Raw genomic sequence first — 24718 nt, forward strand, 5'->3', positions numbered from 1 at the left:
AAAACGAATGTTATCTTCCCTGATGGGGGATATACATGCAATTGAGGACTGCTTGTGAATTTGATATTCCCATGAAACTTCCTCTTTTGGAGGAAGCCGGTTCAACCCACCTACAGGGAGTGCTGCTTTGAATTGGTTCTCACTGTGAAGGTTACTGTCATTGAGCAAATCTGACAAATTTTACACGATCCTGTCTACTTAAGTTTTTGCTAACGTGGTGATTTTAAATGTTCACAATTTTCTTGTGATTTTTCCCTAGCTTATAATCTAATTTCATAATTATTTTCTTAAAAAAGATTTTTAATATGTTATATAATTGCATATTTGATTTCTGCTGCAATATTTTGAATTCTAATGGGGTATGATCCCACACAGTTGGACGATTCTATTTATAAACGATGCTGCTAAGAACTGACGAATCAAATTAATTCACGTTCTGCTACAAACCAATCAGAAACCAGAATTGCTTCATAAATATTAAACCTTTTCTGGAGCAATTTCACATGTTCTTTTCCCGGGTTTCGACACGGTAAAAATATTTTGTTCTGTGGAACTGTCTACTACAAACAAGTCACCTCCCAGGACTTGTGTGTAACAGTGAACCATCTGAAACTCAAAATGGCTTACACTTCTAGAGGTTATGCGCCCAGCGTGCGTCTCTATTTCGATGAATCCAAATCAAAATTCGAATTGTGGCAAGTTAAATTTCTGGGATATCTACGAATCCAAAAGCTACACAAAGTACTACAAACACAACCTGAAAACAGAAACGACTCCGACTTCATTGAAAAGAACGCAACTGTCTTTGCGGAATTAATAGCGTTTAGATGACCGAAGTCTATCACTGGTAATGAGTGAAGCCCTGGACAACGGCTGCAAAGCATTAAACATATTGAGAGAGCATTATTTATCGAAAGGAAAACCCAAAATTATTTCTTTGTACACTGAACTGACCTCTCTAAAACGAATGGAAGCCGAAACTATTACTGATTATATTATAAGAACCGAGACAACTGCAAATTCTTTAAAAATGTCTGGTGAAGTTATAAGTGACAGTCTGTTAATTTCTATGGTCCTTAAGGGATTACCGAGTGATTTCAAGCCATTTACCACCGTGATAACCCAGAAAAAAAACCCCATGACTTTTAGCCAATTGAAGGTAGCACTCAGAAGTTACGAAGAAACTGAAAAATGATCACAGAAAAAAACGAATCCACAAATATCATGAAATTTAAAAATACACACATAAAAACACCAAAATCGAATTATACCCATGCCAGAAAAAAAAAAACGCAACTTTGCCAAAAGCAGGTTTTTTCCTAAGAAAAGTACAAAAATTATTTGTTATAATTGTGGACGACCTAATCACAAGAGTTTCCAATGTAGATACAGGACTCAAAATGGCGACTACATTAAAAATGTAGAGAGCTCTGTTAGCGAACATACATTTTTATTTTCGTGTACATTTGATGCGTCAACAATAATTTTCTTGTCGATTGTGGGGCCACGGCACATGTGATTACAAAGGAATCTGATTTTATCAATTTTGATCCCAACTTTAAGCCATAAAATCATTTTGTAGAACTAGCTGACGGGAGTCGAGTCAATGATATCGTTTTGAAAAGAGGCAATGCGAAAATCTCGCTAAAGAACAATAAAGGTGAACAGTGTTTCTGTATTCTAGAAAACGCTCTTCTAATCCCAAAATTTAAACAAAATATATTTTCTGTACAAGCTGCCACAAAACAAGGTGCAAATATAAACTTTAGCCCCAATAAATCAAAACTGGTATACCCGAATGGAACTGTATTCGACATTAAAGAAAATAGAAGACTATATTATTTAAATAGTGTAGTCCCATCAAAAACCGCCTGCCATGATCTACAGACATGGCATAAAATTCTTGGACACTGCAATATTCCTGATATCAAAAAGTTGCCGACTGTAGTTGATGGAATGCGAATACAAACATCAAAAACTTTCAACTGCGACGTCTGTACGCAAGGGAAAATGACAAACTATCAAAACAAGATACCAGACGAAAAGGCCAAAAAAATCCTATCAATGGTACATTGTGACTTGAACGGTCCCGTAGAACCATTGGCCAGAGAACATTTTAGATATGTGTTGAATTTCGTAGATGACCATTCAGGTTTAATAATGGTTTACTTTTTAAAGAATAAATCTGATACCCTGCTAGCAACTAAGAAATATCTAGCCAACATGGCCCCCTACGGTGAAATCAAGTGTATTTGCTCTGACAACGGTACGGAATTCACCAATAAAGACTTTGAACTTTTACTAATTAACCATCATATCAGGCATGAAACATCAGCTCCTAGATCGCCACACCAAAACGGGACTGCTGAACGTGCATGGCGGACACTTTTTGAAATGGCAAGATGCCTACTCATTGAATCAAAACTCCCTAAAAACCTCTGGACGTATGCACTTATGGTGGCAACCTATATACGCAACAGGTGCTTTAACAAAACACTATCTAAAACTCCATGTGAATCTTTCTGTTGTAAAAAAACAAATTTAAGCAGAATGCATATATTTGGTTCAACTTGCTTTGCATGTATAGAAAAAAAGAGTAAATTGAGTATTAAAGCCGACAGAGGTATATTTCTTGGATACGATAAAAACAGTCCAGCCAATTTAATATTTTTTCCCGAAAAAAATAAAATAAAAAGAATCCGGTGTGTAAAATTCACAGACACGTTTAATTTTACAGACAAAAACCCGTCATATGAAGAGGATGAAATTATATTACCTCAAATAATTAGAACAAACGAAAACAATAAAAATGACAGAGACGAGAGTGTCCATGATGATGATGATGATGATAAAGTCGAAAGATATCCCAAAAGAAATAGAAGACGACCCGATTTTTTTGTGGTCGACAATATAAAAGATTATCAAATCGACTATTGCTATTCAATGGAAAATGCGCCAAAAAGCTTAAACGAAGCAATTAATTCAGAACATTGTGATGAATGGAAAATTGCCATGAAAAAAGAAATAGATGCCTTAACCGAAAATGATACCTATACGGTAGTGCCTCTCCCAAGAGATAAACATGTTATTTCTACCAGATGGGTCTTTACAAAAAAGAGTACAGCATCAGGCGTAGAACAGTACAAAGCAAGATTTGTTGCTAAGGAGTGCTCTCAGATTTACGGTAAAGAATACTTTTCTATGTTTTCTCCGACCACAAACCTAACGACAATCAGAGTTTTACTGCAAGTCGCATCACAATATGACCTAAACATCCATCAAATGGACGTAAAAAATGCTTATTTGAATGCCCCAATAGACTGTGAAATTTATATTACCCCTCCAGAGGGATTTATAATGAAAAATAAAAATAGCGTGTGGCGACTTAACAAGTCATTATATGGTCTAAAGCAGAGTGCTTTGGAACACAGTATTCCATGATTATATTATTAAACAACAATTTAGACAATGCGCTGTAGACCCATGTTTATATACCCAACACAAAGACGATAAACTACTGATTTTGGTTTTGTGGGTCGATGATATTTTAATCGCATCAAATTGTGACATAATATTAACTGATGTTAAGAACAAATTAAGTAAAAGATTCAAAATGACCGATCTTGGCAAAATATCCTGGTTTCTGGGGATAGAATTTACTCAAAGCAAAGGACTTGTTACGATGACTCAATCGAGATACATCAACAAAATACTATTAAAATTTGGAATGGGAGAGTGCAAGAAACGCTCTACACCAGTCGAAAATGATATTAATAAAAATATACACACAGAATCTGAAATGATAAATGACACACAATATCGCGAAATTATAGGTAGTCTTATATATTTAATGACTGCAACCAGGCCCGACATATGCTATACAGTAACAAAACTGTCACAAAAATTATCACGACCGACAATGAAGGATTTAAACAGAGCTAAACAAGTCCTACGTTATTTAAAAGGAACCAAAGAACAGAAGTTAGTATTTAGAAAATCAAGAAATCCCCTAAAATTAGAAGGTTTTTCGGATTCAGACTTGGCAAACGACGAGGATCGCAAGAGTGTATCTGGATATTGTTTCAGATTCTCAGAAAATGGGCCTATTATTTCATGGAAATCTAAAAAGCAACAGATTGTATCTCTCTCTACGTGTGAAGCAGAATTTATCGCGCTCACACACACGACCCAGGAAGCACTCTACCTTAAAAATATCCTGAAGATTATTTTAGAGCCAGAATTGATTACAAGCCCCGTAGTAATTGTGATAATCAAGCCAGTATAGTCCTGGACAAGACGTTAAACTGTATCCATTTTATTTGTATTAACACTAATGCGTAACTAATACTTTTGCTTAAAAAAATAAAAATCTTTGTAATTTTCCTTTTTGACATTTGAACACAATTAAAAATGGCGTCTTTTTAAATGCTAAAATTCTAAGATCCAAATGATTTCTAATTTTTGTTATGTCTAAGTAAATATAAAAATATATATTTATTTTTGAGCAGAACAAACACAAGGGACTTCCCCATTATAAAAAATAGGGAGGATGTTGCAATATTTTGAATTCTAATGGGGTATGATCCCACACAGTCGGACGATTCTATTTATAAACGATGCTGCTAAGAACTGACGAATCAAATTAATTCACGTTCTGCTACCAACCAATCAGAAACCAGAATTGCTTCATAAATATTAAACCTTTTCTGGAGCAATTTCACATGTTCTTTTCCCGGGTTTTGACACAGTAAGAATATTTTGTTCTGTGGAACTGTCTACTACAAACAAGTCACCTCCCAGGACTTGTGTGTAACAGCGAACCATCTGAAACTGTTCTGAAACTCAAAATGGCTTACACTTAAATATTCAAGTAATTAAAGTGTGTGTTATGACCTTGATTTTTCTAAAATGTTAACTTTTAATTAAAAAAAAAAACATCCATAAAAAAAATGTCATCCATTAAAAAAAAATATATATATATATATTTATAATAAGTTTGTAAATTATATCTGATAAACAATGATGACAAGATTGTAATGCAAACGAATCATTAAGAGAATTATACAAGTTTATGTTCAAAGTAAAAAAGAAAAATAACTAACCGGATGAAGAATCAGTTTATTCAAGAATAGAATTAATCTGTCTCTTTCTAATCGGTCTGTACACTGCAAATCAATGAAAAAAAAAGCAAAATATTAATGTTATTTGTTCAAATTAATCTGCAAGCAGTCATTTTATACTTTTACTGTTTACCTGTACATAAATAAATTTAAAAGAAAAGAATCCGAAGTATCTAATTGGACCTAAAAGTAATACACACACACACACACACACACACAATATATAAGTGAAATTGTCTTTCTGTGTGTGTACATTTCCCTACCAAATAACTGTCAATTTTCAGTCTACAGACTCGAGAGTTGACATAAGGGGTATTGAGATTTGGACATGGATCAAACTTTTTAATTTGATTTGAGCCCCAAACAAATGTTAAGAGGTCAAAATTTGGATCAAAGTTTAAAAAATTTTTATCTCTCAGCCAATATTTGGTCTAAACATTTGAAATTTTACATAAAATGTATTCAGACATAGGGAATGCTTTTTAATCAATTTTTAGCCAAAACTTTGTCTGCCAAGTAGTTAAAGTTCAAAAGATTTTACCTTTGCAGTCTCTAGCAAACTATTCAGCCAATTTTGGGTCTAAACATTTGAAATTTTACATAAAGGCTATTCTGACATGCAACAAGCTTTTTAATCAGTTTTTGAGCGAAAATTTAGCTGCCAAGAGGTCAAAGTTGAAAGAGTTGACATTTGCAAACTCTACCAAACTCCTCCGACAATTTTGAGTATAAACATTTGAAATTTTAGATGTAGGTTACCTGGACATGAGTCAAACTTTTTAATATATATATATATATATATATATATATATATATATATATATACATAAGCACATAAAGTTATGAACAGTACATAGGTCCCAAGCAAAGCCGGGCTGAACTGCTAGTATATATATATATATAAAGCTCAACGTCTGTGTGCATGTCTATCTATATACGAATAGACTCCTATTTGGTTTACATCTATACTGAACTGACCACATAAAATGATAGAAGAGGTATCAAGGAGCAAAAATGGGTATGAGAAAGTAACCCCCTACCAACGGGGGGGGGGGCAGGTGAGAAACACTAGGCACACTCACACCATTTCATGTAGAGCTACCAAATTAGGTAGGATGACCCACCATGAGGAGGGGAAGGTTTTGACGGGTTACCCCAGCTGAAATCACATGCTATTTTTTTTATTTGTTAAGTGATAATGACTTTTGAAGTGATAATTAAATTCTATATATTAAATTTAATTATCGTTTAAAAAACTATATACAAAAGGTTCATAGGAGAGCACCTCAGCAAAGTACTCTATTATAAAAAGTATATCAAAATAGCATATAAATATTCATATTTGTGTTATAGAAGATCAGAAAACTGCCAGTTTCAAATTCAAACAAAGGAGACCGATATCTGTTTGCCTATGTCGGATGCTCTCCAGCCTCTGTTTATATCCATCTCCCTGGAAATGTAGAAGAGAAACACAAAAATGCATATAATAAGCTTATTATATTTTTGCATTTTGATATTACTCTCTCCCTATGTATTTCCCTTCTCTCCTATATATGTTCACCTTTCTCCCATTTTCTTTCTATCTACACTCAACATCCTCCCTGTTGCTGTATGCATATAATCTTTCTATCCCATTTCTAAGTTAATGTATTAAGCTAGCTTTTTTGTAGGTTTATAAACCTGGCACTTACTCTTTTTGTAAGAAGCATTTGGCTTCAAAATGCCATGGCCTAAAGAAGTTTTTTTTTTTTTTTTCAATTTTCGTTATTGATCTGATGATGTAATTAAATTTTTATTTAACTAGAATTTCTCACCTCTTACTTATTTGAAGGGATTACAGTCTATCATACATTAATCCCCCTCCCTCATTACACCCCTAGCTAGATGTCACATTGAACTGTTTTCAACCTAGCCCTCTTCTGATGAGAAGTATTATGCTTTGAAATACCAAGGTATAAAGAGCATATAACACCTCCGAAAACTGATGTTTTTTCCTTATTACATCGGCAAATATATATATATATATATATATATATACATACATACACCAATACATGGCTTTGTCTTTTCTATAATCCTATTATATATATATTAGGTTGGTGCGAAAATAAATATAATTTTTTATCAGATGTATATATATATGTCAAAAAACAACATTTTTGCACCAACCTTATATATACAAGTTAGAAAAGCATTTCATCCAAGGCATGAAAATTGTTAAACAAAATGTTTTTACTATAGGCTTTAAAAATAAAAGTACAAGATTCAATTTCAAATTTATTTATCTTCAAAGTGTACTTTTATAAATTTTACAAAGTAAGGTATAAAAATTTAATACTGAAGGAGTGACAGAAGGAGTGGTACGCATCTGATAAGATGTTGCAATATCACACACATGTAATATCTGAACATTGCCTTTTATTGAATTCATACCCCTCCTCTCCCCCTTTTAGTGAATTCATACCCCTCCTCTCTCCCTTTTAGTGAATTCATACTCCTCCTCTCTCCCTTTTAGTGAATTCATACTCCTCCTCTCCCTATAGTGAATTCATACCCTTCCTCTCTCTCTTTTAGTGAATTCATACCCTTCCTCTCCCTTTTACTGAATTCATACCCCTCCTCTCTCCCTTTTAGTGAATTCATACTCCTCCTCTCTCCCTTTTAGTGAATTCATATTCCTCCTCTCTCCCTTTTAGTGAATTCATACCCTTCCTCTCTCCCTTTTAATGAATTCATACCCTTCCTCTCCCTTTTAGTGAATTCATACTGCTCCTCTCTCCCTTTTAGTGAATTCATACCCTTCCTCCCTTTTAGTGAATTGATACCCCCTCTATATCTTTGTGTTACCCTTTCCCTTCCCATCACTCACTCTCTAATCCTTCCCCAAAACTATCTTTTTACTTCTCCCCTTCTCTAACTGATTTTTGTAATTAAATTGAGTAACAAAAGGAGGATGTAATCATTATGATTACATCCTCCTTTTGTTACTCAATTTATGATGTCATACAAAATATTTCTCGTATCTTTCACCTGCTCTAGTGGATAATGTCATCTCATTGTGAGGTAATCCAGAGTGCATGTGAATAAACAATATATGCAAGATCTGCAGAGTTTTAGCAGTAAATAGAATTGCTTCTAGTGAATTCTTAAATATTCCAGACATTGATCATTTACTTGTAAAATTAAACAACCATTTTACAACATTTTAATATAGAGTAACAAGAATATAGGTCAGTCATGGAACTGCCAAGATAGGCTAAGTTTTAGCTGGATTTTATTTTTCCATATTGTATGACGTTATGCCATGAAAATGATGATAACTCAAAAACCTTATCTGTTTAAGCTAAAGTTTTGTATGGTGGTTACATACATCAAACTTTAAAAAATTGAAAATTTAAATTCTGCCAAAACTTCACTCATGGCTGAATTTGTCAAGGTCGTAAGACACAAAAATTCATGGGCCAAATAGCAAACCTGCTATGAACAGAACTGAAGTTATCACTACAAATACAAGTTTTTACCTTTTCTTTGACCTAGATATCAAAATTAAATCAGCTTTAAGTTAGACTACAACTGATATTTTGACCAAGTTTGGTAACCATTTGTCAAGCAATATGAACACTAAGTTGAAAACAGGTAGAAGTAATTATTCTGTCTACTTACTCGATCCAACATTCCTATTATATATCGGGTATCGTTAAAAGCTCCAATTTCTTCATTACAGCGTCCGTATACGATAGTCATAGCTTGCAAACACATACATTTCATTGGGATCTTTGTGGTGAGCAAGAAACGGTGATATAAATCGTTGAAAAATTCATATCTGAAATAAATAAAAATATGTTATTAGTCTATTATGATAATTTATTGTGGGAAATAAAACATTCAACAATACAAGACTAGCTTAATCCTTTCACAAAATTCGAAATACTTGAAACATTAAACATTTCATCCATAGCTTTGTTTTAAGTTCAAAACAAAATCTTTCTCATTTATTCATATAACTAGCAGGGGGCACCTGGCTTTGTCCAGTCATAAAATACGCTTAAATATATTTTAATTCATGCAGATTTCATATTTATTGTTACAGAGCCAATTCTTTATTGAATATTATATTGTACCTAATATATAGTACTGATTTCAAAAGTTAAGACATTGACTTAGTGCCATCAGCTAGAATTGAAATCAAAACATTTAGCTCTCCAGCCACGTTCCCTACCATTTGAGTTATCAACAGGCAGATAAAAATTTTTAATTAAACCATTTTAAGTTATGAATGAATTTGCACATGCGCAAAAGTAATAGAAATATGTCGGCAAGTTGAAATGAACATTTTGTATTTCAACTATTTCTGTATGCATTATTCATCCATCCAAACAAAGATTTTACTCATTATAAATCATTATTGGTGTATTACCATTTCCTGTTAATTTTAGCGTTATGTGACCGGTAGTTTAAGAGTTTATCGGCTAAATATTTTCACATACATCTACTGTTTTATTTATATAGAATAGACAAATATTAACATTTTAGTAATTTTGATACAATTGTATTTATATTTTAAATGTGACCATTAAAAATGGAAAAGAAATCAATTTGTCAAAATCACTTGCAAGGTAGAAATAGATTGTAATTTTTTAAAAGTCATGTTAGTTTCCCCAAAAGAAAGTGACATTTCAACATAAATGCTAAATATTTGTTCAGGAAATAAAATAATATTGCGAAACAGAATTGTTATATTAAAATCAAAGCAATTATTGAATTAAAAATCAGTTAATTAATAAAATGTCCTTTTGCAAAATCAACATGCAAATTAATCTTTCACAGACTGATTTGTACATTAATATGAAGAAATGAGTTGTATGAAGTTTACAAATGTCAGCTTCTTTATTTTTAAATAAAAGTTTCTAGGTCATTCAATATTTTATCAAGCGTACATCTTTTGATAAAGAACGAAGGATCATTCAAATTAAAATTATACTAACAATAAGAATTTACATATTTCTGTTTTCCATAACATTTTTCTTTTTCATCAAATGTGAGGAAATTTATCATTTTTGCTGAAAAACACATGCACACACACATTTATATATATATATATATATATATATGTCAAGGATGAGAGTTCATATAGAAACGTTGCTTTAATTTGAATAAAATATGCATCAAGTGCACTTGAAAGCCAAATCACAACGTAACATTAGGAAAATAAACGCATTTTATTTTATTCAAATTAAAACAACGTTTCTATATGAACTCTCATCCTTGACGTTATTCTCGCGTTACCTACGCACAGTTCAAACATTTCAAAATACAACCGCCAGATACAACACGCTGCTCTTTACAAACAGACTTCTTTCTCCAACTTTACAACATGGCAAGAAAGAAAAATAAAAAAATAAACAAAACAACACACTGAAAATGGAGTATATCTCTTAAATATATTTGTGATAAATTTCAAACAAGTAAAATATTTGTTTATTTTCCTAATATTACGTTGTGATTTGGCTTTCAAGCGCACTTGATACATATATATATATATATATATATATATGAACAAATGATTAATAAAACATGTTAAAAGACATCTTGAAAAAGAGTTAAAAACATATTTAATTTTAAAAAAGGAAGCACAAGATAAGTGGATAGTCCTTAATCCACGGAGTTTCGAAGAAATACTCTCCTTCTCATCAGAGGGCAGGAATTAGCAAAATGTGGGATCGGATTTTGCATATAAAAGTATTTAATGAAACTACAAGTAAGTCACAGATCTTACTTGGTTAAAAAAAAAAGGGTGAGGTAAGGGGAATAGGAGTTAAAAGAAAAATGATAAAATTATTTTTATTTTTTATATATATATATATATATAGCTACTAAGATTGTAATCTGATGAAGTTCATCTGATCTCCAGCTAAAACTAAAACATTTCTGCGAATATGTAGCTGAAAATTTTGTATAAATCAAAAGATTAACACCAAATAAATATACAGCTCTATTTATTGAACACTATTATATAAACATATTTTGATTAACTGGATTAACCCCTTGATGAGATAAATTCACACGAATTTGATATATACTAGAATACTTGTACTAGGATGGATAAAATTGTTTCCCCAAATAGATTAGCTTAAAACCAAGACCTGAGGATACCAAATTTTATGTGTAAAATTCTTATTCCAATTTTGATCAAAATCTATTACAGGACTTTAATTCTAGAAAATGTCTAAAACTTAAACTCTTGATTTAAGGGTGATAGGAAAAAAATTCAGATTCAGTTAACCTGGCTTAATGACTATGGATCAAATTCAATACAAATCTAAAATATTTTACTTTTTCAATTGAGGATTATTTCCAAATTGTGTCTAAAAATACCCAAAACAAAAAAAAATTAAATTTATAAATTGATATCCAATACATAAAGTTAAAATTTTATACAAAAAAATATCCAAATTTTAATGAAGGGCTTCCATCCCTTTTTTATTCTATTTACATAAAACAGAATTAAACTAAATATAGCCAATATTTAAACTTTTTACGCCTAGCAGCTGCACCTCAAAATTCATAATGATCAATTTGTTTGTTTGTTTGTTTAATCAGCATATCAACCTTCTTTGGGTCATTTAATGCTGTATACAAGATTTAAATTTTTTATATTTTCAGAATCTATTTTCGCTGGGTATATTCGGCCAATGTTTTGGTATAGTTTGTGATTTGATGGTTTTTATATTTTATGGTAAAGATTTGCTTGTTTTAAGAAATTTAGAATGGTTTTAGGATTTTCTTTATCAAAGAGTTCTTTTAAACTTGTAGCCTTGTAGTAGTGTTGACGAATTCGTGTGAGATCATGACAGTCAAGTAAAAAGTGTTTCACTGTGTAAGGTTCGTGACACGGTATACATTTGGGGGGTTCTTCACTTTTTAGTAGATGGGAGTGAGTTATGTATGTGTGTCCTATCCGGATACATGATATGACTACTTCTTCTTTACATGATTTTCTGCTATCTAGAGGGTTTTTTTTAAGTATAGGGGTAATTTGGAAGAGTTTGTTATTTTGGCAATTGTTCCAATTTTCTTGCCATTTCTTTGTGATAAAAATGTTTATTGAATGTTTGTAATCCATATATAGGACCTTTATGTCATTTATTTGTAGCTTTAAGGAATTTTTGGCCACCATGTCAGCTTTATCATTTCCACAGAAACCGTAGTGACTGGGAATCCAACAGAAGAAGAAAGTTTTATGTTGCAGGATAGAATGGATCTTTTGTAACAGTTTGATGAGTAGGGGATTGTTTAATTTTTGATTTTTTATTGCTTCTAATACTGATAATGAGTCTACAAATATTATAAATTTTTTTGAGTTTTGGTTGATGATAATATCTAGAGCCAGGTTTATGGCTGTAATTTCTGCACTATAGATAGAAGAATTATTTGGTAACCTTTTCTGCTGAATAGTGTTTTCTGAAATAGCGGCACATCCCACTTTGTTTTGAGCTTTGGAACCATCAATGTAAATGTGTGTCCAATTTGGGTAAGTATCCAGAATGTTACTTAGTTTTTCTCTATAGTCTGCAGTGTGAGTATTGTATTTAGGATATATTGTCAAGTCTAGTTTGACTTTAGGTTGATATAACAGCCAGGGTGGGAGTTCTGGGAGATTTTCCTCGTGGATGCTGGTTTGATCTATTGAGTTGTCTGTAAGTGGTTTTATTGTTTCTTCTATGTAGAGACCAAAGGGTTTAATTGCATTTTCTTTTTGTTTGAATAGATGTGTGTAGTTGGGATTGAAAGTGCATTGATAGGCAGAATTTTTGGGGTTTGATTTTAGTTTTAGATAATATTGTAAGCCTAATTTTTCACGTCTCAATTTTAGTGGAGGTTCATAGGCTTCAGCATATAAGCTTTCTGTCAGAGAGGTTTTGAATGCGCCCAGGGCAAGTCTTAATCCTGGGTGATGGATAGAATCTAGAGTTTTAAGGTAACTTTTTCTGGTTAAACCATATATGAAGCTTCCATAATCTAGTTTGGTTCTTATCAGAGTTCTATATAATTTTAAGAGTGATGAGCAATCTGATCCCCACTCAGTATTTGCTATAACCCTTAATGGTTGTAGAGTCTTGAAACATTTTTGATTTAAATATTTTAAGTGAGGGATGAAGGAGAGTTTTTTATCAAAAATAAGTCCCAAAAATTTATGTTGATCAACTATTTCAATTTTTGATCCTTTTAGATTGAGAACAGGGTCATTGTGCATTTTTCTATGATTACAGAAATGGACGCATTTAGTTTTAGTTGTTGAAAATTTAAAGCCATTTTATGTCGTCCATTGTGTTAGTTGTTTATGCACATTTGTAGTTGGCGTTCTGAAGTATGAATATTTTTGGATCTATGGCAGATTACAAGGTCATCCACATATAAGGAGCCATTTATCCCCATTGTTCAGACAATTTACGATATTATTAATTTTTATATTAAATAGCCTAACTGATGAAATGCATCCTTGTGGGACTCCTTCCTGTATTTTTGTGTCTGATAGGGTGGGTCCGATTCTTACTTTAAAACTTCTATCAGATAGAAAATCTTTTATCAGTATGGGTAGTCTGCCCTTTAATCCAAGGTTGTAAAGGTCTTTAATTATATCCTGTCACCATGTTGTATCATATGCCTTTTTTAAATAAAAAAAGACAGCTATTGCATGTTCTTTTTTAATGAATGCTTCTTTGATAAAGGTCTCCAATCGGACTATGTTGTCCATTGTTCCTCTTTCGTTTCTAAAACCACTTTGTAGGTTGGCAATTGAGTCGTTCATTTCCAGATACCAATTCGGTCGTTTATTTATCATTCTTTCAAATGTTTTGCAGAGACAACTTGTCAATTCAATTAGTCTGAAATTTTGTGGATCTGAATTGTATTTCTCTGGTTTAGGGATGGGGATCACGATAGCATGTTTCCAGCAATTGGGTAGTTTTCCCTTGAACCATATTTTGTTGAGAGTGTTTAAAAGATGTGTCATTGATTTGGGAGGAAGTTGTTTCAGAAACTCATAATGTATTTCATCCGCCCTAGTAGCTGTATTATGTGCTTCGTTTATGGCTTTAAAGAGTTCATTTTTAGTAAAAGGATAGTTGTATTCTTCTTTGTTGTTTGAGTTGAAATTTAATTTATTTACCTTTTTTTCTGTATCTTGTTTTATCTTTTAGAAGGATTGACTGTAATTTTTGCTGGAGGAATTGTTTTGAAAGGTTTCAGCAAGAAGATTTGCAATATTTTTTGTCTCCGTTATTTTGATGTTGTTTTGAAGGAGATGATTTAGAGGGGAGGGTGAGTTTTTACCCGAAATTTTCCTTACCATTTTCCAAACTTGTTTGGGGTTTGTATTCGAGTTTATTTTATTTATATAGTCTTTCCATGATGTTCTTTTTGCTTCTCTAATAACTTTACGAGCCACTGCTCTTTTTTGCTTAAAAAGGTTTAAATTGTACTTTGTTCGTTAGGAGTTGAATTTTCGTAAGGCAGCTTTACGTTGGCGAATTGCTTTTTGGCATTCGTTGTTAAACCAGGGTCTTTGTTGTTTGTTTGTTCTGCTACTTTTAGGTATGCATTCATGTACAATGGCTAGTTTAGAGAAGTATTCTATGGATTTATTTGGGTTTTCCTCCTCTGAGAGTTTTTGTTGGCATTTTTTTTATATTCCTCCCAATTTGCTTTTTTTATTTTCCATTGGGAGAGATGGGTTTTTGTTTCTTTCAGATTTGTTAAAATCACTGGAAAATGGTCGCTACCCCATGAATCTTCTAGAACCTTCCAGTTATAGTCCATGAGGATAGTAGGGTCACACAAAGATAAATCTAATGCTGAGTAGGTGCCTGAAGCGGGATGAAGGTATGTGTTGGATTTATTGTTTAATATACACAAGTCATTGTCGTTAATTTTTTCAAGATTCTTCCCTTTCTTATCCGAGTATGCAGATCCCCATATATCATTGTGACTATTGAAATCACCTAACAGTAAGAAGGGTTTGGGTAACTGATTTATTATTTTGTTCAGCTCTGCTTCGTCTATTGGATCTTGTGGTGAGATGTAGATAGTGCAGATATTTATAGTTCTGTGTAGTGTGGCTGCTGCAGCAATGGCTTGAATATAAGTGTTTAGATCTATTTTGCTTTGTGGGATATTATTTCTAATAAGTATAGATACTCCTCCAGAGGCTCTCTGTTGGGTATTGTGGATGTGGTTGTATTGTTTGTAGTTTTTTTATATTTATTTTATCTTTAGCTTTTAAAAAGGTTTCTTGGAGACATATGATGGCTGGTTGATGGTTTGTTATAAGAAGTAATAAGTCATTTATGTTGGGTTTTAGGCCCCTGCAGTTCCATTGGATGATTTTTTGGGTCATGATTAGATTTTATGTATTTGTTTTTGACTTTTGTTAGTCGTTGGTGTCTGATCTTTGATCTTCTGTGTCCATTTCCTCAAATCTGTTTTGGATCGAGTCTCTTGGTCTGGAAGATGAACGTGGTCTGTTTATTTTGGTTTTAGCTTCTTTGTTGGTTGGTGGTTTGTTTCCTTTTCCTTCATGGGCACTTTTTGGTGTCTGTTTTTTTTTTTTTCCGGTTAGAGGGGTTGTTTCTGTGGGTGTTGTAGCACTTTGGGGTTTTGTGGGTCTTTTGGGTTGAGTTTTGGTATGGGAGTTTTGTTCAGTTTTGTAATCTTTATTTTCATTGTTTATTTGTTTTATAGCTTTTTTGAATTCTTCCATTAGTTCCCTTACTTCATTGAGTAATTTCATAATGTCTTCTGGTTTGATGTTTAGTAGGTCTGCTTTTGTTGTTTGGTTATTTGGTCTGGTGGTATGCTGTATGTTTTTGTTTTTTTTGTTTTTTTTCTGAGTATTTTATATTTCCAGATAGGTTATGAGCTTCTTGGAAGGATATTTTTTTTGTATATTTTATTTTACTAATTTCTTTTTCTTTCTTCCATTTGTGATATTCTTTTGAATTTGCACTATGGCCTTTTTGGCAGTTAATACATTTTGGATCTTTTTGGCAATCTGTGTGGGTTTCATTTTCTCCACACCTCATGCATACTGGAGAGCATGTGCACCGGTCTCGATGTCCGTACCTTTGACAGTTGTAGCATCTGGGAGGGTTTGGTATGTATGGTTCTATATTGATTTTTTCATATCCTATTTTGATCTTACTCGGGATTTGATGGGTATTAAAGGTTAGAACATAAGAGTTTGTATCGATGGTTTCACCATATTTTTTAATTTGGATCCTTTTAACATCGGTAACGTTTTGAGTTTTTAGGTTAATTTTAATTTCTTCCAAGGAGCACAGTGATAGTTCTGAACTCCTGATTACTCCTTTACTAGTATTCAAAGTTTTGTGGGGATAGATTTTTACTTTTTGGTTATTAAAAAGTCTCCATTTAAAGATTTCTGTTATTTGCTTTTGGCTTTCTACTTCCACTAGTAGTGTGCCGTTATTTAGTTTTTTGACCATTTTTGGTTTGATACTCGAGAACATTTTCTCTATTTTGAAGGGGGACACTTTTGTTATCAGTTCTCCTTCGGTTGCTTCAATGATTATAAAAAAAGGTAGATTTTGCACAAGATTTTGGTATTGTGATTCTGTTTCTGAATCTGAACTAGATTTGTCTGAAACTTCACAATGGTTTCTTTTCTGAGGCTTTTTATTTGCCATTTAAATATTTTGAATTTTTCATTTCTCCTGCTCCCCACCCGCCTCGGAGCCCTATTTGGGAAATGTTGGGGAGAAAACCCATTCGCCCCAACACAACAAGGATACAGGAGAAGTATACTCTTCCTGCTGATGGACTCAAGCACCCGTGTTTCCTTCGTCCTTTCTAATGGCCTCATTTCTAGAAAAGATGTTGGTTTTCCAGCTGTGTTTTATCCATTCTTCAACAAGTTGATTGACCCTCCAGCCACCGCTTACTAAATCAGTTTTTGCCTAATGTAGGGAGTGTGAGCGTATTTTCTTGTTGTGTTTGTCTGATTTAGTGCTAGTCATGACCAACCGATTGATTGGATCGGGCCTATTCAACCACCTGTCTTAACCCAAGTAAGGGCCAAAGTGGCGTGTTGCACCTCATGTCCTAATAGGACCTTGAACATGATTTGCTCAACCACCAGGATCCCGTCTTAAGGCATTACAGGTTGCCACCCACGGTCAACAGGTGGCTCCATTGAGAGACTTTTACTCTCTGCAGGGGGGCAGTCGGTGTATTCTAATGCCCCACCGACAGGGCCTCAATTAGTTTAAGAGTGAATCCTGTATATGCAAAAATTTAAAAAAAAAAAAAATCTGCTCTGTATGGTTTATAATCAAAAACTTGATTTTTTTCTAACAATATGAGATACATAATATATCTATATTTGTTTGTGTGTGAAAAAAAGAGAAGAGACAGCTTTTTTAAACGTCAATGCAATGTTTTAAAGAAAAACTGGATGAGCTACACTTTAGAGTCTCACCCAGTCTAAATATGGCAGTGTGTAGAGTTATATGCTAAACATAATCATTGAAGGTTTTTTATTTGGCATTTACAACCATAGATATAAGGACCACAACAAATATGCTTAACATAAAAATTAAAACGCATTTAAATTTGCCATGAAGACTTCAAGATTCAAATTGTGATTGCAAAACTAAAAACTTACGATCTTTTGATCCCAGACGTCTCTTCTGTTTCTTCTCCATTTTCAAGTAACAAACGCAAATAGTAATCACCTAAACAAAATAAAAAAAACAAACATTTTCATTATTTAACAAAATTATAAAAATAGAATTTTGAACAATTGTTTGATGTGTATACAAAGGTAATTTGTACAAGGCTCATTCCAAAAGTAAGGCCTATTTTTTAACTAAAAAAAATAAAAACATTGAAGAGCTACAAAGACCGGAGTGGTACCATTAAAATGAGCAACCTTTTGTGCACCAGAATGTATTTTTCTACATTCTCAATTTTTGCCAACTTCTTCTGATGCCTTGGGTGTAAAAGTTTAAGGTGCGCTGTTGACACTCTGAAATTGACAAACCCATCTCCTAACTGTGCTGATATAAACTGCATCCGCTTCATAAACATTCAACAAGCAACAGTGAATGTTAATTGGTTCAATTTTTTTCCGCATAGAGGAATTCAATGACGCGTCTGTTTCTGACACACATCCATGGCATACTTGAGAACATCACTCAGAAAAGGTGCACCATTCTTCATAAAAGCCAGTGTGGGTTAGCCATACTGAGATCTTATTTGAGCCAGGAATACTATATGATTTTGAATATTTAGTCAGGATTTACTTGTAGCAAAAATTATCCTCATGCCAGTTTTTCTAACAAACCTCTGTGCAGAGAGACCTTAAACACAATGAAAGTATCTAGTAGGCATTTACATTTCTCCCATATTGTTAGAATAGATGATAAAGTGAAAACCAAAGTTGTTTTCCAATTTCTAAACATTTTCCATAGGGCGTAATGTCCCAATTATTTGTATTATTAAATTTTATGAACTGATCTTCATAAACAATTCAAAATTAGTCATCCAATATTTTTTTTGCAATTTTTCTTTTTGTTTTTACTTTTTAAGGATATTGCATTCGAATGTTATTTCCTATTCCTCTTCAGACATTTAACCAAATAAATAATTTATGAAAAGATGATTACCAATTTTGATTTCATCATTGAGGCAATTGAAAGGAACCTCAAATTCTTGATGGTTCCAAGCTATCACATGATTTGAGCCAAGCTCTCTATCAACATTAAATGCCCTCATTTCATTCTCCAAGGCTTCACGGAGTTCTTCTCTTGTCTGTGAAAAATAAAAATAAATAAAAAGTAATAAAATGCCAGAACTTCAGATCAATTACCCAATTTCTAAAATGTTTTTAGCCAATTTTTTTCAGAAGATTTATTCTGTTTTGTATTTAAGTAGAGATGGGACGATTCAAATACCCCCACCCAGATTCTTTTTAAATTTCTAAATATTTAGCTGCAATATTTTTATTAATTTTAGGATTATTGTAAAAACTCATGTAACATGTGAATATATTTTTGCAAATTTAGACTTTTTGGGGTGATCTATAAATTTTAGTTTTACTGGTAGTTTAAAATTAATAACTATCATTAGTATTAGCAATGGAAAATTTTGATTTAAACAAAAACAAACAAAAAAAAAGTCAATTGAAGGAATCGTTTTTGGCATCAGCAGGCAGCACTATTTTTCCAATTCCAATATCCCCAAAAGTTCTGATTTTTTATTATGGTTAATCGTCCCAACATTAGAATTAATGTATCAATGAGCATGTAAAAATAGTGTCAGAAATTATATTTTCCACATAAGATTAGATTAAGCAAAGAAAATAGGAAATTCCATTAAAAGTTAAACAATTAGAGGATATGATGTTATAGATAGGAAGTCCAGAGTGACACGTAGTGATGAAGAGAGAAAAGCCTTTCTCTTTGGGAGATAATCCAATTGAGTTTGAATGTCAATATGAAAGATTTGTTTTCATTTGCCCATCTCCCCAAGGGAATGAGCAAGGGAAAGCTGAAGCAATGTCATTTCAAAACATCAGAGACCAACAGCCATGGACTTAGTATGATGTTGATTTTTAATTTTTTTTATTTATATTTTTATTTTATGAAAATTTTTTCAAACAAAACATGAAACTACTTGATACAAGGTCATAGAAAATAACACTTCAAAATCAAAAACTAGATAACAATAATATATAGATTCCAACTCAGAAAACAGTAATTCTTTCCCTTTTGTCGAAAGCATCACTCATAAAATGTGAGGACTAAAGGACACCATTACAGCTACAGAAGAAAAAGATGATGCTTCACATCATATTTGGTTTAATGTTTGTCATACATGCTGGACAGTTTTAAGAAATTGACTTCCAAACATTTTTTTTGGTTAGAGTTATTTAAAAATGATTTCTTTGAGAAGATCTTTATAGGTTAGATACCCTTCTTGAGACCTGCACTTAGGAAACATATCAAATAAAAGGGAAAAACACAGAAATAGGTTGTGCTACATCATTACTACAACCACTTTTACAACTACAGCTCACTACCTATTGAGCTAACTACTAATGTGTCAACAAGAAATGACAGCTGTATTCTGACAATCTGGTGCGAATTGAAACGATTCTCACATCGAACATACATTATTTCCTCTTCAATACTAATTATGAACAATTTCTTTCTTTTTATTTTTTTCAAATATTGGGTTTAATATTTTTAAAGATATTGTGGATGTTGGCATTTATCAATTTAACCCAGTAAAACCATATGTACTTACATGGCTATCATTCAAAGGAGAAAGGTTAAGTCATTCCCTATTCTGATTCATAGAGCATTTTGAATGAATGTCATTCGGTTTAAAAGGTTTGACTTGTCAATCTACAGCCACTCATAATTCCGCCATCGAAGACAATAGATCTGATGACCAGTTATTGCCTCATTCAGATTTCATCAGTATCCATCACATTTTGATCTCTCCACCTGTTAAGGTGGATCTAGTAGAAAATTTATCAACAAGACAAAAAAGAATGCATACAACCCAATGCAGTAAATAAATATACAGCATAATCATGTTGATACACCAGTTTTAGGCAAATCACTGAAGTTAAACATTGAGCCTGGTCAGTACTCAAATGAGTGACCATTTAGGAATATTAGGCGCTGTATGTAGGAGGATGTTGACAACTTCTTGCAAGAGTTGCAAAAACCTAACATCATCTCCTCTGATGGAGGATATACATGCGATTGAGGACTGTTTGCGAATTTTATACTCCTATGAAACTTTCTCCTTCGAAGGATGCCAGATTATCATGCCTGGGTGGAGGTAATGCAATAAATATCTGAACAGTTGATTGTTAATGTATACTCCAAGATCAATTTAAAATGAATTGGTCCAAGTTCCCTCAGTTTCATCCATGATCTGGGAAATTTGATGCATCAATAATGGATTCTAATTATTCTTCATGGTTAGGAAGTTGATGGCTGGAAATAAAGCCTTTTTTGAATGTCAGAATCTAATGTCTTAACAGACTCATTATGAAGGAATTTCATCTTGTACTAAATAACTACATTTTTACATATTGCTTAGATGAATTGGGGTTTATACCCTTCCCGTATCAATATGTGATAGATGGATTTGAACTTTGTTACAAATATCATGGTCCAAACAAATAGTCATTTGATCACTTGCACCCTTCACTCTAATCAAATGGCATGGGTGAGAACAAAAAATCATGATTTGATAAACTGCTTATGAGTTGAGAACTGGCTTACCTTGTAGTTCCAAATCAAGTTTGGTTGCGCATGATCTCGGCCAAATTGGTAGTAAAAAAGAGGCCAGTTGGCTTCACTTTTGATTCGTTGTCGACGCTTACGCAGAACAATTGGTTTCACATCATTCTGAAGCTTAGAAGGAAGAAGAAAAAAAGTGTCTGATATTATATTGTGATTAAGATAAAATTACATGTTACCGATATCATCATGGTTATAAGAAAATGAAATAAAAAATACCAGTGATATTCATAAATCAGGGATATGAGTGACCAATGGTAAAACAGTTGAAATTGAGACCGATTTCCCAACTTGGAGAGTTATGCCCCTATCCTCCCTATCGAACCAAATAATAAAATATAGGATGTAAAGCTCTGGCAATTCCACAGAAATCAGTCTTTGCTTATAATATATTTTTTTTTTTTAAATTGCTTTTCCCAGATTAAAACAAAAAGCAGAATTCTACTTTTTGTGATTTACAAAAAAAGCGGAATTCTGTTAAAAAGCAGAGGTCTCACATTCCTGATTAACATCCAGAACCATTTGGTTTTTGCCTGTTCTTTATGGAATGTCTGTACGAAAAAGGAAAATACATCTAAATGATCTAAAAATCAAAGCAAGAAATCCAAAATCATTGAATGTTTGAGAAATACAAATAACATCTTTAGAACATGCACAAAATATTTAAAGAGATCCTCTTCAAATAATGATATATATTGATATTTATTTTGATACTTTTAGATGAAAATGTTACATGAATACAACTAAATTTTTAAATCAATTTTCTGTATAACAAGCGAATGTTAGATGGTCAGTGTCATGCTAAAGGTTAGAATATAAAAAATATAAAGCCAAAAGATAAAGTCAAATTGAATTCATTACCTGCTTTTTACTGGATTCCAATCCAATTCGGCCCCTCCAGTGCTGGAGGAAATTTTCTATCTTCTTTTCGATCAATTGTAACTGTGGGTTCCTTTTGTTCTTATTTTGATGGTCCTAGATTAAAAATAATATTAGACATGAACACATTGCTGTCCAAGGTTGACCATACAACACACTAATGAAAGCAAAGTTGTCAGTGTGTGTCTGTTTAAAGATCAAAAACTACATAAGCTACATCCACAAAACTGATACATTCTTTTTCAGCAATGTTAGAAAAAAAAAATGTTTTTTTCGTAATGTTACTCATTCTTTTGTGGGTCACTAAGAACAAAATTAGTCCGAGTAGTGAAAGAGTTTTGAGTGAGGTCTTTTTTCCATTGAACTTTGGTATTAAGATACACTTTCTTGACTTTCCAGATAAGACTAAAGTGTAATATCTGTTCTGCCGTTGGTCAGAAGAAGGTAAATCTTTGCTGACTAGGGAGGAGAGAGAGGAAGTTATCAAAGAAAGATATTTACAAATACATTTTAACTCTTCTATTTTGTCATTTATGTCTCCAGACAATGGTGAGGCGAGTTTCAAACTTATAACTTCTGCCTCTAAATACAAAATGCTAACCGATTGAGTCACAAAATCAATTCTCTCCCTTAGTTTAATGTTGATTAAAAATACAACAGATAGAATTCTTTGTCTTCTTTTCCATTCCTCTCTTTACTTTCTTTTTCCCTTGTCAGCCAAAAGCATCTGGCATCAATTGAAATGGATGGCTCTCATCTTGGGGAGGCTCCATGTTTTGACAACCTTCTGGGATTGACCTTTACTCCTGATCTGAAATGGAACACCTACATCAAGTCTTTTGCCGAGGTCACTGGGAAAATGATGGGATCCAGCTACTGCTCCAGTAGATATCTCACTGCTGATGTAATTCTCTATTTAAAAGCCAAGTACGTCCAAAGATGGAGTACTACTGCCACATCTGGGCAGGAGCTGCTAAAAACAGCCTATCCTGCTTTGACAGAGTACAAAATAGACTTCATAGTTTAGTGGGGGGGGGATACCCTTTCTCTTCCCTGCAATCTCTCCCACAGAAGAGACGTTGCGAACCTATCTTTGTTTTATCGTCATTTTCATGGCAAGTGCTCATCTGAGCTCCAATCTTCAATATTTCATGAAAAACACCCGTCTAGCTGAAACCACTGTCAATAATTTTCTCCACTCTTTATCTGTGCCTAAATCAAAATGTAGATTCCATGAACAAAGCTTCTTTCTTAGAAGTGCACACCTGTGGAACTCTCTTCCATTTGCCTGTTTCCCACCTGACTACAACTTGGATGTCTTCAAGTCCAACATAAACAAATTCCTGATAAACACTTTATCAAATCTCCATTACTAACGATTACTACGATATTATCCCATTGATTACTGTACATGCAATAACCCTTATCCCCAAGTGGTTTCTGGGCCTTGATAAGTGGTGACTACCATGTAAAACAAAAAAAAAAAAAAACAGCAACAAAAAGAAGAGAAATAATAACTAAAAACACAAAGACTTCTTTCCCTTCTTGTTCATTAGTGAATCTGTACAAATTTGTCCTATCCCCTTCTTTTCGTTTCCATGGAAAGAGTAGCAGTACATCCAAATTAGAGTGAAATTCAAAATTTTAAAAGCTATTAATCAGGATCAAAATCAATGATATTGATTGAAAATAAATTTTTGTTATAACACAAACCAATATTTGCCATGAATCATTAACAAAACAGACTTTTTTATCTACCTTTTGTTTTTAAAGGGGAGAAATTATATATTATTCAAACACTACCTTGTTTGAATATATTAAGTGTTAGTTTTACATATTTAGAACTACTGTAAAGCTTCACTGCTCACTCATTTTGCGACCAAATGTCAAACAATTTTTACAGTTCGTAAGTCACCTTCTCGGCTATATTTTGAAAAAAAAAAAAAAAAAAATTTTAATTTTTGTTCAGTAAAATAAAAGTTATAAAATTACTGTGTTAAAAAATTCTCAAAATCTGTAAGAAACAAAGAGACGTTTTCTTTTTTGATTGGCTGTTGGTTAGCATAGCAACCAAATCTGTTATGCTACCTCAAATCATCTGGGAACAGCGGAGATGATGACGTAACGGGATATTAAAAAAAGATGTTGCTAATAATTCACTACTGTCCCGACCTGTCGCTCAGCTGTACTTTCGCTAATAATTCACAGGTAATAAGTAAAACCTGTAGAGAAAATTTTATTTTAAAGCAAAGCCTGGAAAAATCATGGATTACATAGAAAAATGCGAGCATGAAAAGTAATATGGTTAAGATTAAACATGGAAAAGTAAAACGACTAGTTAAAACTGGAAAAGAAAAAGATATTCTAGTAAAAAAATAA

General features: G+C 32.7%; 1 protein-coding gene across 4 annotated transcripts in view; it reads right to left on the reverse strand.

Annotated features, from left to right (window-relative positions):
• The window catches only part of LOC145303528 (dnaJ homolog subfamily C member 13-like), a 328576-nt gene that overhangs the window by 113658 nt on the left and 190200 nt on the right, over positions 1-24718 (reverse strand). For all 4 annotated transcript variants that reach the window (XM_080144980.1, XM_080144981.1, XM_080144982.1 and 1 more), the window contains 6 exons: positions 22322-22435; positions 21443-21574; positions 18806-18950; positions 17803-17872; positions 8784-8943; positions 5103-5165 (listed from right to left, as the gene is read on the reverse strand). In XM_080144980.1, the coding sequence (XP_080001106.1) occupies positions 5103-5165; positions 8784-8943; positions 17803-17872; positions 18806-18950; positions 21443-21574; positions 22322-22435 (684 nt within the window). The remainder of the gene's footprint in view (positions 1-5102; positions 5166-8783; positions 8944-17802; positions 17873-18805; positions 18951-21442; positions 21575-22321; positions 22436-24718) is intronic.

The sequence above is a fragment of the Euprymna scolopes genome, chromosome 19 (genome assembly GCF_053919585.1).
Source record: "Euprymna scolopes isolate OS-2025 chromosome 19, ASM5391958v1, whole genome shotgun sequence".
Lineage (NCBI taxonomy): Eukaryota > Metazoa > Mollusca > Cephalopoda > Sepiida > Sepiolidae > Euprymna > Euprymna scolopes.